Raw genomic sequence first — 16,181 nt, 5'->3', positions numbered from 1 at the left:
TAGGAACGAGTTTGATCTAAAGTGGCAAATGGTGGCCACCTCGTCCTTTTATAAATTTGGACGAGCGACGCTTAACTTGGAATAGCACCTGGTTGTGCCGGTAAGTGCTCTCCGTACTACTTTTACGCTCAAGTCGATATATAATTCTTCGATAAGCTAAAGTAACGTAGTAAGCCCTTAAGGATTTTACGTGCTAACCTACTTGTAAGACGTGCAATAGTTATTGCACGTGTTATCGCCTCCTTAGCGTTAAAAGGATAATCGATAAATAATTAATACGATATAAAGCTGTATATTCGAAAGCTGTAGCTTCTCGGATACTCGCGAGTCCGATATATATATATATATATATATAAAGAAAATGGTAAAATAGTGCTGCGGCCCTGAGCATCGCTGCATCAATTGGTAGCACCGCTGCATTAATTCACAGCTATATACTTCCTTTGGCCTCTTTCGCGAGACTTCGATCATATTCCCTCCATCGACCGTGCTAACTCGCAGAAATATCCATGGAGGATGAAAGCGACCGAAAAATTGAATAGAACCGAAAATAAAGAGCGTACGATAGAAAGTAACGCGGAAGATTACTGTAAATCCGAATAACCGAATAAGAATTCGAAACGCGTAGTAGCAGCAAGACGTCGGTCTTAATAATTTCCGAGGCCGGATAACCGGCCGAAGAATCGAACGCTCTTACCGGACCCTATTCTTCCTTCGATTCCATCTGCATCCTCGAAATCGGACCGACGTACGTGAGCTACGTACAATAGAACGACGCTACTCTTTCGTTCGGGTTTTTATCGGACTGTTCCCCTTCAAACGCGACGGGAAAGATTATTCGTCGCTTTTATTTCAATGTCATAAACGATCGAAACGAATCTCTCTCGTTTTCCAGTCGCGATGTATCATTCGCATACGTTTGAACCTGACGCGGCGTTACGTTCGAGGTTCGCCTATTTGGACAGCAAAAGAGAGCAAGATACTGGTGAAAAAAAAAAAAAAGAAAAATTCTGGCCGTTAACAAACGACAAAAAGTAATTTTACCTTCGACCTTATCTCTCTGGGTGTGAAATATTCGATGTTCAATTTGAACGCTAATCCGAGTTCGGCCTTTTTTCCATCATTATCTTTGATATCGGCGTCGTCGCTAAGGCCATATATTCTCCTGTCATAAAATAAAATATTTTCTTTCGATAATAAGAAAAAGCCTGGATGAAAGCGCAACCGTATTTCATTGTTCGTTCGGTGGTCGCTAGAAGGAGTTGTTAAGGCGTAACAGCGCCCATATTTTTCTCTCGTTATCACAGCGGCTATTGTCTCGTCCGGAGATCTCGCTACTTGGTTTTTCGCTTTCTCGTACGACGTGGAGAAGACGACGGAAACGCGGGATGAGGCAACGGCGGTGTTCAAGCGACGTTCGAGCGGTGTTGAGATCAGCCAGGCGTTTCCACGCTACGATAAACGGGCATCTGAGAAACAACGACGAGAAACGCTTCCGTTCGGTTTCATCGAAACGGGGAATCTGGTCAAAGGTATCGAAACCCGACGTCCAACTTTCTCGTTGTTATCGCGGCTGTCGTTGCCGCTTCCGTTTACGTACACACGCGTGTCCTGTCCGGTCGCAATGGCAATTCGCGTTTTGCATGCGCCCACGCGGTCGTCTACGCTCGAACCGTGTAACTAACTCAACGACGTTGTTTCTTCCTTTCACTTCGATCGCCCGTTGTTTTCACGCCGTGGAACGCGTGACTTTTCCTCTTCGACGTGCATGCTCGCGCGCATAACTCGCACCCCCTTTTCGTCGTGCATCGACGGACATCGCGCTTCGACTACCTCTGCCAACGATTAAGCCGTTATTTCCACGAAATGTTGTTCTTGCGATTAGCCGTTGGCTGCCTGCTTTTTCCTTCCTTCTGCGGATATCCCGATAAGCTGACGCGTAATCTTCGTATAAAGTCGATTTTTATATCGGAGAATATTACTCGTTCATCGTCAAACTTATAGGCAATAAAACTTTTATTCGAAACGTTGCGAGATCTTTTTGGCTCGAAAGTTCGTAGTAGCTTTTAATTCGTATTCTACACGGTGAAAGGGCTGTGCGTCAACTAGGAACGACAAGCACGCAGTGGACGCGTTAAAGATGGGTTCTGCGAGGCGATAGATCTTTATTTAACCTTCCGTTGTACGCGGTTATTCGATGAGCGAACGTACGTACGAGAATGTCAGATTTCACCGGGGACACGTTTCTTCGTTTGGGCTAGCAGGTGTTCCATGGATTAGCCGCGAGGCCTGCGCGTTGCACCGGTTTGTCATCGTCGAATAAACGATAGCTTCTAGGAGTTTCGTGTAAATTCCGTTTCCCTACTTTTTTTGTCGAATAGCGCGGCTGAGTTTCCTATTCTTCAGCGAGCCATACATTGACCTTTGAGGCGTTTTCCGAGAAAATGTTGCAACTTTTGAAACGTGCTGTACATCGGCATAAAAGACGGTGTTGCACAGCAAGGACCCGAAGAAGGTTTCTATTTTAAAGAGGAGTCTGCGGCCGAGAAATTATTTACGGCGCGGCCCATTTATTTTTGCAGTTACGCCTCGAGTGGAACTCGGTGAAGGTGGCCGTTCCTCTCCCGTTCAATCAACCGGAATGGTTAATTTAGAATAGTCTCCGACTCGTGAGAAATGGGTTTTATCGAAATACCGTCCGAAAGGTATAGCCGCGCTTCGATAAAAATGCTTCGAGTCGGAATGCATCGGCGATCGGGCGTGTACCGGGCCGCGATTCGACGGATATCCTCCGTCCGGAGGAAACAGAGACTCGGAGCAAATCGATCTGAAAATGAAGCCATTTCTCGGGACGCTCGACTCGAGAAACACCGTCTCTTAAGCGCCCTTCTACGCGTATTTCTTCCTGGCGTGTATTTAAATCGTAAGCCTAGCAGCGGGCAAACGTACTCTCACGGGATGTCCGGAAAGCTTTATTTACAAAACGAAGATCGCACGGTGAAAAGTAAAAGAGTCCTTCGAGTGTTGCTTGAAAAAACGAAATTCAGTCCCGGAGCTTTGCTATTTAACGTACAAGGAGAATACGTAGGGCGAACGAAACGTTGTTTAAAAAAAAAAAAAAGGAAAAGAAACTGTTATCTTTCCATTATCCAGAAAAGTTACTCTTAAAAGGGATATTGTAACGTAAAGAATAAACGCCGAGCTAAAATGCTCGAATGCCAAACTTGCTCTTCCATCGGAGTAACTTAATATTCCACAACCGCAAACCCTACGACCCCAAAGTGGACGTACTGTCTCCATAGTATTCTGCTTACAACGTCAAAGGTACAAGGAAAATCACGAAAAACTGTTACGACCTTCCATTAACCGAAACTCGGGCGCGATCCCATTGAAACGATCTTTCGTCGAAGCGATCGTTCAAACTTGGTTTCGTCTTTCGAAGAACGATTCGAGCCTTGAATCGTAGACGAACCGAACCGCAGAGAGAAATATATCGCCGGGCTGGGATCGAATCGATGCCTGCACAGGTCTCTCTATTGTTAGTGGAAAGCGTTAACGATCGTTGGCAAAGCCACGAGACACGTTCCTATCCGATCGATCAAGAAACCAAGCGACCGTTCTCGTCGGCACGACGGTCGGGATTGCGGCCGTCGAGCGTGTAACACAAAGGCGGCTACGAGTACGAGTTGCAGGATCGATAACGCCTTTAGAACGCTACCGGACATGTACGTGGAACGAGGCGTAGAACGCGATGACCAACGGCGTAGAGGCTTGCCGCGTGACCCTTCGACACGAGCCACACCGGGAGTCGCTACCCCGTGCCGATAGAAGGCAGCGAAGAGGGAAAGACTCGCTTAGTCTTGGATCCAGCAGATACGTATTTACCTACGTACTTACATAGAACCGAAGAACACCGTAGGAGAAACGTCGTATGGGATTATTGAGCACCACTGGCTTCTACCTGGTCGTTAATGGGAGAGCGGAGAGCACGGAATGTCCTCGTAAAAGCGAGCGAGAGGGACGGCGAGATTGAAGGGGATAGACGAGGAGGACACGGATGGCGGGCTGGTGTTTAAAGAAGGACACTCGATATAGGAGGCATTGTACCCGGTTACCGTCAGCCGTTCCAGGTGCTGGAGGGCAGTCGGCTCTCGCCACGGGACGGGCATATACGCTTGCATTTCCTTCTCCGTGCGAACGAAAGGAATCGTCGTGCCTCGCGTCGATCGTACGCAGCGACGGCCGCGCGTTTGTTCAAGAGGAGAACAGAGCGAGAAAAGACAGAAGAGAAGCGACGCGCGGCTTTTGGCGAGTTTCTCTAGCCACTAGCCAGCGAAACGGACCGATCGTCATCGTGGTCGTGGTCTTGGTCGTGGTCGTGGTTGTCGTGGTTGTCGTAGTCGTCGTGGTCGTCGTCGTGGTCGTCGTCGTGTGTCTGCACCGGGAATCGGGACGCACAGCCGGCGAAACGCGCGCGAGTGGGAGAGGATCGACGACGGGAGAGAGAGAGAGAGAGAGAGAGGTGGAGGGAGAGAGAGAGAGAGAGAGAGGGAAGGGGGAAGGGGGAAGAAGAGAGGGAGACCGAGTAAAAGGCAACAGGGGGGAAAGAGAGTCGAGGAGAGAAAGAGAACGAAAGAAAGAAAGGAAAATAAGGAGGGAAGAAGCGACAGGGACGGCTGTGGATCGTGTGCCGCTCTGCAGTGCGACATTCGACGACAACACACGCTCGTTGCTTCCCGTCCCTTCTACGGCGCACCGAGTGCTAATCAACTTTCGTACACACGCGCGCTCCTCCGCGTCTCCTTCGGTGATTCCGCTTACGGACCCGTGCTCTCTTCGCCGCCTTAAAAACCGCCGTTTCTCTTTGTTCCCGCGACTCCTTCGACCTCGACGCTGCTCGAATCCGCGAGTCGATCGGACGCTGTACGCTCGTCGATACGCTCGCGCGAGCTTGTCTCGCCTATACGTATATTATATACGTGGAAGAAAGTTACGCGACTGTACGGCGATCGAGGGGAACGTTCGTAAGGGCCGGTTTCTAACGAAGCGGTTTTCTGTCGACTCCGATCGAGACGGTAGTTCCCTTCGCGACGATCGATGTGGTGAACAAGTGAAAAGACGCGTTCCAAGCACGATCGGCGGAGATATTTCAGGATTTCGTGAATCGATTTGCGAGAGAAAGGGAAAAAGAAGAGTCACGGTCGACGTTTTTCCCCGCGCGTCAGAAAATCCGGCGGTTTGTAAACAGAGAGAGTCTCGACGAGTCACGAAACGAGCAGACCGCTCCTGCTCGCTTTTATCGACGATCGTTTCAACGTGCGAATCTTGTGCGAAGAAAAACGTAATCCGACCGGCCGAGTGCAGTGTTGGCGAGACGCGGACGCATCGACGGAGGAGGATGTGCAGGAGGTCGGCCTGGTGATACAGCCTGGTCGATGTCTTCCGGGCGACGGTCACGTCACGGACGGGATGCGAGACACGAGCCACGTGAATGTTGTACGCCGTTGAACCTTCCTTTCCGCCAGGCGAATTATTCTGGACCGGCATGGAACCCGTGAAAGCCAAGTACGTAGTTTACATACATCAGCTAACTGTAGGAAATTTCGCAGAGTTGGAGAAACTTGTGCACGATGCGCGCGTCTCGGCTCTTTGTCTCCCGCCTTTCGTCTACGATCTACGGTTGGTTTCCGCTCGATATTAAATTGCCGCGATGCTTCGCCGACTAGTTCGCGTTTCCAGACCAACTTCGAGATCGTTGTTTTCAGTTTATGCGCGTTATACGCACGATTCAGGGACCGGAACGGAGACGAGCGGTATCGTAGAAAGCCGCGTTTTCGCTGACGTCCACGTCGCTTTTTCGTGCCTCTGTTTTGTTCCCTGTGTGCCGTACTTCCTCTCGAGTAAACAAGTTCTGTCACGTCCTTCCTTTACCAACGTACCGATGTACCCTATCGACGTATCGTTTACTCGTACAAATATCTCTTTATTGCAATTATCAACGACAATAAGCCGCTTTTCCCTTATCTTATCCTTTCTTCTTTCGAAGCTGAAAGTTTTCGCTCGAATATTTACAACGAGATCTTCCAGTTCGCAAATTCCGATTCTTATTCGCGTGCCTCTCAAACGATTTTCCTCTTTACACGAACAATTTCCTTCCAATTTGTTCGTTCTACCATGATTTTATTTCTCTCTGCGTTCGCGCTTAACTAATCGTTTCGACCGAGGAGGAGTCTCTGGATGAGAAATGGCGCCAAATGTTCCTCGTAGTCTTCACCTTCGACGGGTTTTTCAATCGACGCGCTTTCCGTCAGACACACGCCTGTCCGATTTCCAAATTTCTATTTATTACCATCTTCGACACGACATTACCGTTTTGTGCGCGGACAACCGTGAAATGGAGTTTACGCCGATCGCGACGAATGGAGCTTACGTCGATACCATTCCCAGGCAAAATCGCAAGAAACGTCGTTTTTCCGATATCTCCCTTCGTGAAGAAATTCGTAAATATTTCGTGACTCGGTTCGACGGCCATCGATCCATTGGAATTGGGGAATACGCGCAAAAAGTCAATCGGAAACTAGCCGGCCAAATAGAAACGGGGAAATGGGGGAAAAATAATCGTCGTTGTTCGACGTTTTCTTCCCGATGGAGTTGCTCCGTTGCAGATAGATAGAAGAGCCTTCTTCGTCCTCCGATAAATTTCTTTTTTCTCTCTTCGACGATAACGTAGTACGAAAGGGTCTTCCAAAGTGAATTTTTCGTATCGTTTTCCATTATCGTAGCGCGCGTCACGAAACGTGCGGTAGAAATTTTCGACTATCGCTTTGTCGTCCGATGCGTCTCGCGATCTTTGCGAAGGTCACAAGTTACGCGAGTTGCAAAATTCCCATTTACGATTAACTTAGGTGCGAACAGGCTTGATAAAATTACCGTCGCGTTCGTTATTATCGCGTTTGTAAAGTGCGGTGGCAAAACGTCATCTCTGATCGGATATTATGCGCGTAACAGCAATCGAATACGGTCACGGGTTCGTACGGGTGAATCGAGCTCAGCAAATTTGCTGCGCAACATCCCCGCGATACTTTGGAAAATTGAGTTTTCCACGACGCGTTGATAATCGAAATGTCGCCGCTCCAATTTTCGTCGCAATCGCGTCAGTTCCGCGAATGGGCGCCCGACAACGCTTCCATCAAAAGACTCTATCTGCGATTAACCGCGTTCGAGTTTTCGTTTTACGTTTATATTCTTCTTCGAAACGGTATCTTCGTTTTTCTTTTGCCACGCGACTATCACGGCAGAAACAACTTGGGTTTCGCGTACGTTCGATCAACAACGACCACTGACAATGCACGTTGCTAACGCTATTCAAACAGACCTGGGTACATACTCGTATTTGCTTGTAGCTCTCCGTCGGAGTAACGATCGATCTGACGATCGAGGCACAAAGCTCCCGTCGAAAACGCACTTTCGACGCGATCTGTCGTTTCCAGCCTCGTCCGTCTTTTATATTTCGTCCGTTCGCGTCTCATCGCCATCGTCCTAAGCGTTACAACTCGGAACTCGGTATGCCCATCGACGATCGGAACGAAGAAGTCGCGACGCGATGTACGGAATATGCGAGAATCGAAGCAAGGCACTTGAGCTTCGACAATGAAATTGGGTCGTTTAATTTAGGGGACGTTCAACGCGTGAAACGCTCTCTGACGTCTTAACTACCGTCGCGTTGTGGAAATTAGGCCGCGATAAAGCGCGTGGTTTTACGCGATGCGTACTACTTCGAATCGACTCGTCTTATCCTATCGAACGAAAGCGTATATGCGTATCGTCGATGAAACGACGCGCCAGACATGTAAAAATCGGTTTGCGAGGATTCGCGATACGAAACGTATAGATAGGATGGATATCAAAATAAATTTCTTTCTATCGTCTTTCGTATGAAACAAGGTTTACTCGCGAATATCGAAATACGTTGGTATTCTTCCGGCGGAACGTCGTGTCCAAAGGTTTGCGCGTGGATAGATACGCGGAAGTTCGATCTGATCGGTGGCTACCGGAGTTGCGGAAACTCGCTTAGAAAGCGCACGGTTACTCGAATGTCTGCGCTTCTGTTTCACGATTGCCGGAATATGGAACGTCTGGTAGTTGGGAGTCTTCTCTGGTGGAAGGAACGTAACTTTCGTAATATTCGATGGAGTTCCGTAGTCTTCCAAGACGAGGAGCTCGCTTCTAGAATAACAGATTTAAAAATTCAGTTTGTTCCGTGTTCTGGTCGAATAACATCGCGTACGACGACTTTCCAGTCCGTCCAAACAATAGGAAACGTTCGTCGCTGCTCGCAACTTACTTTCCCCCCGTTAGTCTCTTTCATTTTGCAACGCGAGGTAACACCGTTTCCGCGTTGACGTCCTTCCGCGTAACGAGGCTTGCTTCGACCGACCGTCGTCCTTCCCTCGGTGCTTTCGCTCGAAGAGACGAGAGGAAAATTTCTGAAACGAAGTCTGAATGGAGTAAACGAGACACGTAATCTGTTACGAAGGAACGGAACATCGCTAGGAAGAAATGGCAACCGATAACCAAGCGTATCGTTGCTCTCGTCCCATCGGATTTCTGCGTCTTCGTTGATCGTTCCGACGGTACGATAAATCTCTCTGTACAAACCGATTTCTTCGTACGAATCTTTGCACAACGACACGTGACATTCCCGTTGGCAAAATTCGTAACGAGATGGCGAGGGAAGACCGAAATTGTTAGTTTCTTGGACGATAACCTTGGAATTTTTACTTTTCTTCGTACTCAATGGCCAAAGGTTCGTCCGTCGTAAGCTTTGCCGACGAAAATATCGCGTGATTTCGCGTACGTTGCAGGATGGAACGAATCGATTGCCATTTTCCTGCAGTTACGATGGCTCTATAGAGCCTTATATCAATGTCGTAACGATATTATATCGTGATATCACCTGGATCGATGGAGAAACGGGGCCACGTTGCAAGGGAAAGATAGTTGCATCAGCTAAGATGCGGTTTCGTTACGGCATCGTGTGAAAGTTTAGCTATTCACACGGTGAACGTAACGCGGATGACATCACAAACCGGATCGTCTCGAATCTCGATCGAAAAAGTCGATTTCACTTCCGTGTAGATGAATATCCTCCGCGTAGATCGTCTGGTTTGTTCTTTCGTCCCACGTCCGCGTCGACCATGTACACTCGTGCGTAGTCGGTAAATGCGATTGCCCATCGATCGCTGTTTTATACAGCGGGACGATTCTTCGGATTATATTTACGACTGTGGCGTGTGTCGACCGGGTACGTGTTGCGACGATATTCCGAGCTAGCTACGTTATGATAATCATTCGAGGCACGGTGCATCGCGTGAAACGCCAAGCAACGACGCTCGTCGCCGCGATGGAGAATGAAAAAAACCAAGGGGACTGCTAAGCTGTACGACGGTTGTACTCGGGACGTAGATATATTGTACTACGCTTGCGGGATAAATTTACTTTGAATTTACTTGTCCGACAGATAGAACGATTTCCGTACGAGTACAGCCGGCTAGAATTTTCCACTCTTAAAAACGATTCTCGTTTTAAAGTCGTTGAGCTTGACGTTACGGTAATAACCGGAATTGCAGAAACACGGAATACTTTGCTCAGCACGGATATAACGCGGCGAATGAGTTAACTCTTCGAGAATCTTACCTTCTCCCCGGTTAGTTCTCGTCCTTTCCCGCGCTCCGATCGAGTTCCCTTTCGAATTCGAATTGCAACAGGATCTCGTGCCCGTTATCTGGTTATTACAGCGCCGCGAGCTACGTACCGATGCAAGCAGCTGGTTCGCCGGTGAATTTAAACACGGCATTAAGTCAAATTGCAACGAAGCCTCGTGCACGCGACGATCGTATCGCGGTCCGAACTAACGTAAGGCAGCACGCGTGCGGCGGAATCGACTCGTTGCAAGTGGTTCGCAAGTGGCTCTGTAACTCTGTAGACTAGATCGATAGAGCGTGTCGAGAGACTTCGTCGAAAGGTTATCCTTCTATTTCTTTCTTCTCGTCGCATCTCTTTCTTCGCTGCACCCTCCCGCGTTGTATAGATTTGTATTCCTTTTAAATTCGTCGAAGCGCTGAAAGTCCTTAGACGTCGGAACGATAAAGGGTAGGTATATTTCGAAAGAAAAACGGCAAACGAATTTCAAAACGGTACTCTTATATGGAGGCTTGGCGAAGATCGAGCGAAATCGAAGCCCTCGAGGCTTCCTGCAGTCGTTCTATCGTATATACGAAATGACGAACCGAAAGGTCGACGCCGCGGGGTTTACGGCACACGGTCGTTTGCGACGGTGAACTCTCGTAGAAATTTAAAGGGACGTAAAATTTTTACGAACCGCCACGCGTACGATTCGACGAATCGTTCTTCTCCCTAGGTACGAAATAAGCATCGAATTATACCACGGTTTACGACGTTGAATTATCAGCACGTACGTACTCTTCCTCCCAGCCGATTCAATTTTTCTGATTAAACGTACCTTCTTCGATCGGAAGTACGATTCGAGAATATATTCTAGCAGAGGATCGTTCGTAAGCGCATTTTTATCGTTTCTCGAGCTTTCTTTCTTTGCGTCACGGTACGATATAATCGAGCATCGAGGGTAAACGGTCTTATGCTTGCAGAATGGCTCCTACAGGGATGCCCCCAGTCACCGGTGTTCTACAGCCGCCCACGGGATCGACTCTGTCAGGGAGCACGATAGCAAACTACAAGAAAAGCTGGTGGAGAAGAGTGGCCTCCTGCTTGGCGTTTCTTGCCGCTTTTTCCACTGCCATGTCCTTGCTCCTCGTTTGGAGCGAGGCCGCGGCCTTGAGGTAAGTTTCCTCGTACACGAAGCTAAAAAGGAGGAAGGAAAAGGGTATCCGGTCGTTGCTCGTTTTCTGCCAATGCTTTAAATGCGTTTATCACTCCGTTTAGTACGTTTAAGAAGTATGAAAGTTGATCTTCAAAATTTAAGTACGCCTCCTTTTGTACGTACCCTCGTTGTCCCGTACCTTAAAAGCGTACATCTACCTGCGTACAAATTTTACAACACCGTGACATAGAAAACTCCGATGCTTTTCAAGCTATCGTCGCCATTCTCGTTATGTTTAGTATCCCTTTTTGTTACTCTCCCTCTCTCTCTCTTTCTCTCTCTCTTTCGATATTCCGTATCTCATTCGTTGAAATTTACAGCAATCCACGTGTCAATTTATGGCAATCAGGGAAAAACGAACGACAAATTGCGAACCGTATCGCTGATTCCGATTGATGTCTACCACAATTACGCATGCGTGTTGGTCCATCGCGAAACCGACCGGTCGTCTGGCCATTTTTCGTACTCGTAGCTCGTTTATCGTACAAAGTTAAATATTTGATCGCAGGCTTCCATCGAGATTCGAGTGACAAAACAATCCGGATAATTGATAAAGATCGTTTCAACTGTTATTAACGCCGATTGACGAGGTATTTGTGTAACGTCGCTCGTAATTTATACTTTGATGACGCGATTCGTCTCGCTGGCAAAAAAGAAAAAACGAAAAAAATATACTTTACAAGAGCGATGTATAAGTTGTTTGCCTTCGAGCGAGATTCGATTAATTACGCCGTTTCATCTTGACGACGTTGCATCGTTTTCCATATAAAAAGTAATATTAGCGTGTAAATGCCAGAGTAGATAAAACAAAAAAAAAAAGTATGGAAATACCTTTGATAGTTGGCGAGTAGTCGATATCGCGTTCGAGACGCATGAAACAGCTAGTCCCTTATCTCTCGAGATGTACAAAGAGCACGTCCCCAGTCCCGTTAAAGAAATACGATTGTTAAACGAAGTTAATTACTAGGTCACTCGAGACGATTATCCTTTCCCTCGGACCCTCGTGACAAAGGCTGCTCGACGCGAGTCTTTCAAAGAAAGAACGTTCAACGTTTACTTCGAACAGCATCGCTATTAATATCGAACGTTATTAATTAATCAACGTAATTAATTCGCTGTACTCGTTTGAATTTTAATCTCGAGCGTCCACGAGTTACGTACCTCCGTCGTACTCGGAGATATTTGCATATTAAAGAGCTCGCATTCTTCGCGATCATCCACGTATACTCGGGTCGTTCTATCGTTGACTCGATGCGACGACGGAACATTAACAACGGTAAAATAAAGATAGACGCGAATAACGTAGGCCGCGCGAATCGCGATTCATCGTCGGATCCGCGAGTTCCAGCTAAATCTGACATGTACGAATCGAGACTTGTTCGAAACTTTTACGAAGACTTTGATTTTCAAGGTTCGACACCCGTACCGTCGCTTGGTCGATAAACGGGCGGGTATGGACACATTCGCAGAGGCGTTCGAACGTCCGTCAATAGTACATTAGTACACACAGACTAAACGAGAAACAGTTCATCAACCACGTGTGTACATGCCGGGCTTAATAAGAGCTCGGCCGTCCGTGTGTACTTAGGTTAAAGCGGACGTTTCGTTGCAGGAGGCAGGCGTTCGACGCCAACATGACCAGAGACTACGTGTTGAACAGCGTCTCGATGGACAATCCTGAATTAGTCGCGTACATCAGAGAGGTTCAATTGAAGCCAACGACGCAGCAGGATCCGTCGAACGCCACTCAAACCACGGAGGAGAGGTACGTGGCGGGTCTGACCGAGGGAAAACGCGAGGGCGTGTACGTGGAGTACATCAGCAGGGTAAGGAGAGATCTTCTCGTTCGTTCGGACGACGTCGGCCACGAATGCCGTCGGCTAATTTATCTCCAAGTTTTAATAAGCAGCGGATATTAGTAAAAGTAGGAAAATTTGTTTGTCCCGTCGAGCTTCGTCTCGTAGAGATCTTATCATCTTGTTATACAAGTCAGCGAGGAATTCGAGCGGTTTCATACACTTTTTAATTATTTCAACGCGATATTTTGATTCGACGCTCGGCTAACTAGAATAATATTTAAGTAGCGTGTATATTTAAACGAGACTATATTTATCGAGTCGAAATTTCAGTCAGAGCACTCGACGACTAATTGAATTTCTACCGAATAGAACTACCGCTAACAAGGAGATGGCAAGAAGCAGTTGGCTGTGTGCGCGTTCGATGCTTTAGGTTGATGATAAAAGAGCCTGAAAAGGATTTATTTTTATTACAATTTTCACTCGCGAAGTAGCAAGCACGCGCCACGGTAGTCGGAGAAAGGAGTAAACAGAGAAAAGATCGCTTGTCTAGAATTCGGATACGTAGATAATATCTTATCGCGAGATACGCGAGATTTGTTTAAGAATTATAGGAATTATTTCCTTTTGCAGATAGGCGCCATTTCCAGTACGGGCTGGTTGGAACGTAACTTAAGTTGGAGAGGCGTTCTGATCCTGACTGATCCCAGAAGCTTCTTCGAGGCGCACAGAAGCACCAGAAATCCAAAGACCAGAGTTCTTCACGCTTGCCTCAGTACCGACAAGGATACCAAAGAAGTGAGCGTATATTCGAAATCTCCTTCCATTCGTATCTGCTTCCCCGATCCAGATAAATCGCGCTAATTATCTATCTATAACGAGACTTTTATCTCTACGCGAGCTCGTTCGAATTTCAGATTACCTATCATCAAGAATCCGAGGTTCAAGTTACCAAGTTAGGCGAAGGGCCGAATAGCCTTGTGTCGTCGGACGAGGGTTTGCCGACCACGAGATTGAAATGCTTCCCTTTGTACAGTGTTTTATTGGCGTACAGCGCCACTACCTTGGATTACCTGAGCCTAGATAGTCCGGATGCGCAAGACAGTCAGGTAACTATCGTTAGGGATTTCTGAAATTCCGTATCCAATACGTTTTATGATACTTTGTCGTCTTTTCGTCGACGACGGTCCGTTCCTCAACCTCTTCCCATCGTCTGGCGTGGATCGTTACCGTTCAAAGAAAATATTTTCTTTTCACGCTGATCGTGTTTGTGCAGGTTCTGGATACGATCCCCTGGGAGACGACCAGGATATCCGTGGTGTCTATCCGCTGGAGTCCTCATCATAGCGAAACCGAGACGAAAAGCCTGATCGATAAGATGACTAGCAGACGATACAAGCTGATGTACACGACCGACACTGGGAACTTGATCTTCTTGTACAACGCGTTGCTTAAGATTTGAACTTGCTTGACTAGGCTTGCTTTCCACCGACACAGGACCGTGTTCTACGTTCCTTCGTGCGTTTTTAAAGAAACACGAGCTCCGACAGCGATGAGAAATATCTTTTTTTCGAGTAAATGAAAAATTGTTCGGGGAACGGCGTTCGTGACTTTCCTTTAATCATCGACTTCGTCGTCGAAACAAAGGGAACACGAACTCCGTCGTCGAACGTATCTTTTATCTTCTATAAAAATATATTTCTTACCGCGCGTGTGCGTATCGGATCGTAGAATGGCCAAGACTTTTCGTTTTCGTCCGTTTAAATCCGTTTGAATACATCGATACGCGTCTAGTATCGACTAGCCGTTTCTTCTTCTTCTTCTTCGTTTATCTTTTCTTTTTCCGCGACAAAGACTGAGTCGAGAGTTATTTCCCCCAAGTATAGTTATCCACGAGAACGCTGATCGACCAGAGAGTCTCCGGCGTCGAGCCTCCTTCCGACGTACGATTCGACGATCGATCGTCGTTTTTTGGTGCGAACGAGCTCGTGCGCGCTTTGCTTTACGGCGAACGAAGGAAAAGAATCAAGAGGAACAAGTGTATTTAGTTTGGTATTTTCGTATTTTCGTATTTTCGTATTTTCGTATTTTAGCGTAGATTCGTTTTAATCTAGCGTCGAGCCAGTGTCGGATCAGGACGATACTGGCGCGTTTTACGAATAACGTAGACTTTATTTTGTCAAAGATCGACAGCATCGTGACCCGGTATCCACCAAAAACGATCGTTACTCGCGATTTAACGAGCGCTGTCACAGTGATAACGGATTTGATTACCTACACCACGGGCCTTATTAGCACGTAAGTCGATACTTAACTAAGCTATACTAGGATACGATAAACTGGTTGTCCTCTGCTCCTTACCAAGGGCTCTATCGTGCCCCTTTATCCAGTCTTTCGTAGGATCCCAGCAGTCGTTGCTTTTACGACCAGGATAAAGTAGGTTCTTTATTGTAGGGCGGGGGCGGGGACGGGCAGGGTTTCCAAGTTACTCGACACCAATCATATTCGAGCTCAAAATTGCCATCTGCTCGCTTTCTTTATTGATTTTTCACGATGGTCCTTACCGTTCTTGGCCTACGGCTTATTCTCCGACCCGCAAGCAAGCGATCGCTTTTGTTCTATTTTCTCTTAGGATACGGATACGGCCGTTGACCAGCTTTTGTCATTTTGCGCGAAAGACCTTCGGCTATCTCGAGAAATTTGCCGTTCTGAGAAACGAACGAATATTCCACCTAGATTGGAACGTTCTTCGAGTTGAAACGATCTCTTACGCTTCTTACGATGACCACCGTAGCAGCAGAGGAAATCCGGTGGTACGAACGCGTCCAACGCGGCGCTTTAAGCAAAACGATACCCGATTACAGGGGGCGCGATACTTAATTACGCTGTTCTCACGATAAACTTAGCAGGGTTTATCGGTCGTCTGGTCATGGCCATCGGTGTTGAGCAAATGGCAATTTATTTTTGACCAGCGTCTCCGTCCGATGGTTTCGATCGAGGGAAACGGATCGTTGCTACTTCGATGGAACGATCGTTCGTTGTTCGCAATGTTCGGCTTGTATACGATAATACGCCTTACGACCTATGACCCGTCGCTATCGGTCTGGTCGAGAATTACGAGCTGCGCTTGCAATTATCGAACACACAGACGCACGTGCGCACTCATATACGCACTCGTACGGGTTTCGCTCGTTTGTACTTACGTTATCAGAGGTCTGCCAATCACCGCCTGCCTGATCGTCCAGTCGAACGATGCGTCCTCCTCAGCTGTTTCCTTCTTTCTCACCCCGAAAGCACCCCGAGAACAGGATGTTTGTAACGCGTGTCATTTCATTCCGAGAGAAGCGGACGAATTCTTTCGGAGAAGAATACACGTAGATATTTTGGAAATTCGTGTTTTTTTATATTCTAATGAAGAAAAGTGTATTTTTGTTTTTTAAAATAAAATTAGTAATTTTGAAAAACGACGGTCTTCGTTGAGCTTC

The 16,181-nt window shown here is 47.3% G+C and overlaps 1 protein-coding gene and 1 long non-coding RNA gene across 4 annotated transcripts; one reads left to right on the top strand and one right to left on the bottom strand.

The window, feature by feature from the left end:
* Nucleotides 1-39: 39 nt before the first annotated feature.
* Nucleotides 40-15,691, top strand: LOC122568554 (protein Star-like). 3 transcript variants are annotated; one of them, XR_006317107.1, is made up of 7 exons: nucleotides 4,594-5,565; nucleotides 10,668-10,859; nucleotides 12,513-12,726; nucleotides 13,330-13,494; nucleotides 13,614-13,805; nucleotides 13,973-14,748; nucleotides 14,882-15,691. XR_006317107.1 is itself a non-coding variant. In XM_043728443.1 (6 exons), exons 2-6 carry the CDS (start codon nucleotides 10,669-10,671, stop codon nucleotides 14,156-14,158), a joined length of 948 nt encoding a protein of 315 aa, XP_043584378.1. In that variant the 5' UTR covers nucleotides 40-100; nucleotide 10,668; the 3' UTR covers nucleotides 14,159-15,691. The 3 variants fall into 3 exon arrangements, 2 of the variants coding, with proteins under 2 accessions (XP_043584378.1, XP_043584368.1); XM_043728443.1 differs by lacking the exon at nucleotides 4,594-5,565 and adding an exon at nucleotides 40-100 and having other exon boundaries at nucleotides 13,973-15,691; XM_043728433.1 differs by having other exon boundaries at nucleotides 13,973-15,691.
* On the bottom strand, nucleotides 5,576-10,052 carry LOC122568633. Its single transcript, XR_006317166.1, has 3 exons — nucleotides 9,697-10,052; nucleotides 8,345-8,486; nucleotides 5,576-8,226 (listed from the first exon to the last, which is right to left on the bottom strand). It is a non-coding gene; the product is annotated as an uncharacterized LOC122568633 (long non-coding RNA).
* Nucleotides 15,692-16,181: the final 490 nt, after the last annotated feature.

Source organism: Bombus pyrosoma, linkage group LG1, assembly GCF_014825855.1.
Source record: "Bombus pyrosoma isolate SC7728 linkage group LG1, ASM1482585v1, whole genome shotgun sequence".
Classification (NCBI taxonomy): Eukaryota; Metazoa; Arthropoda; class Insecta; order Hymenoptera; family Apidae; genus Bombus; species Bombus pyrosoma.
This window is presented reverse-complemented; position numbering and strand designations above follow the sequence as displayed.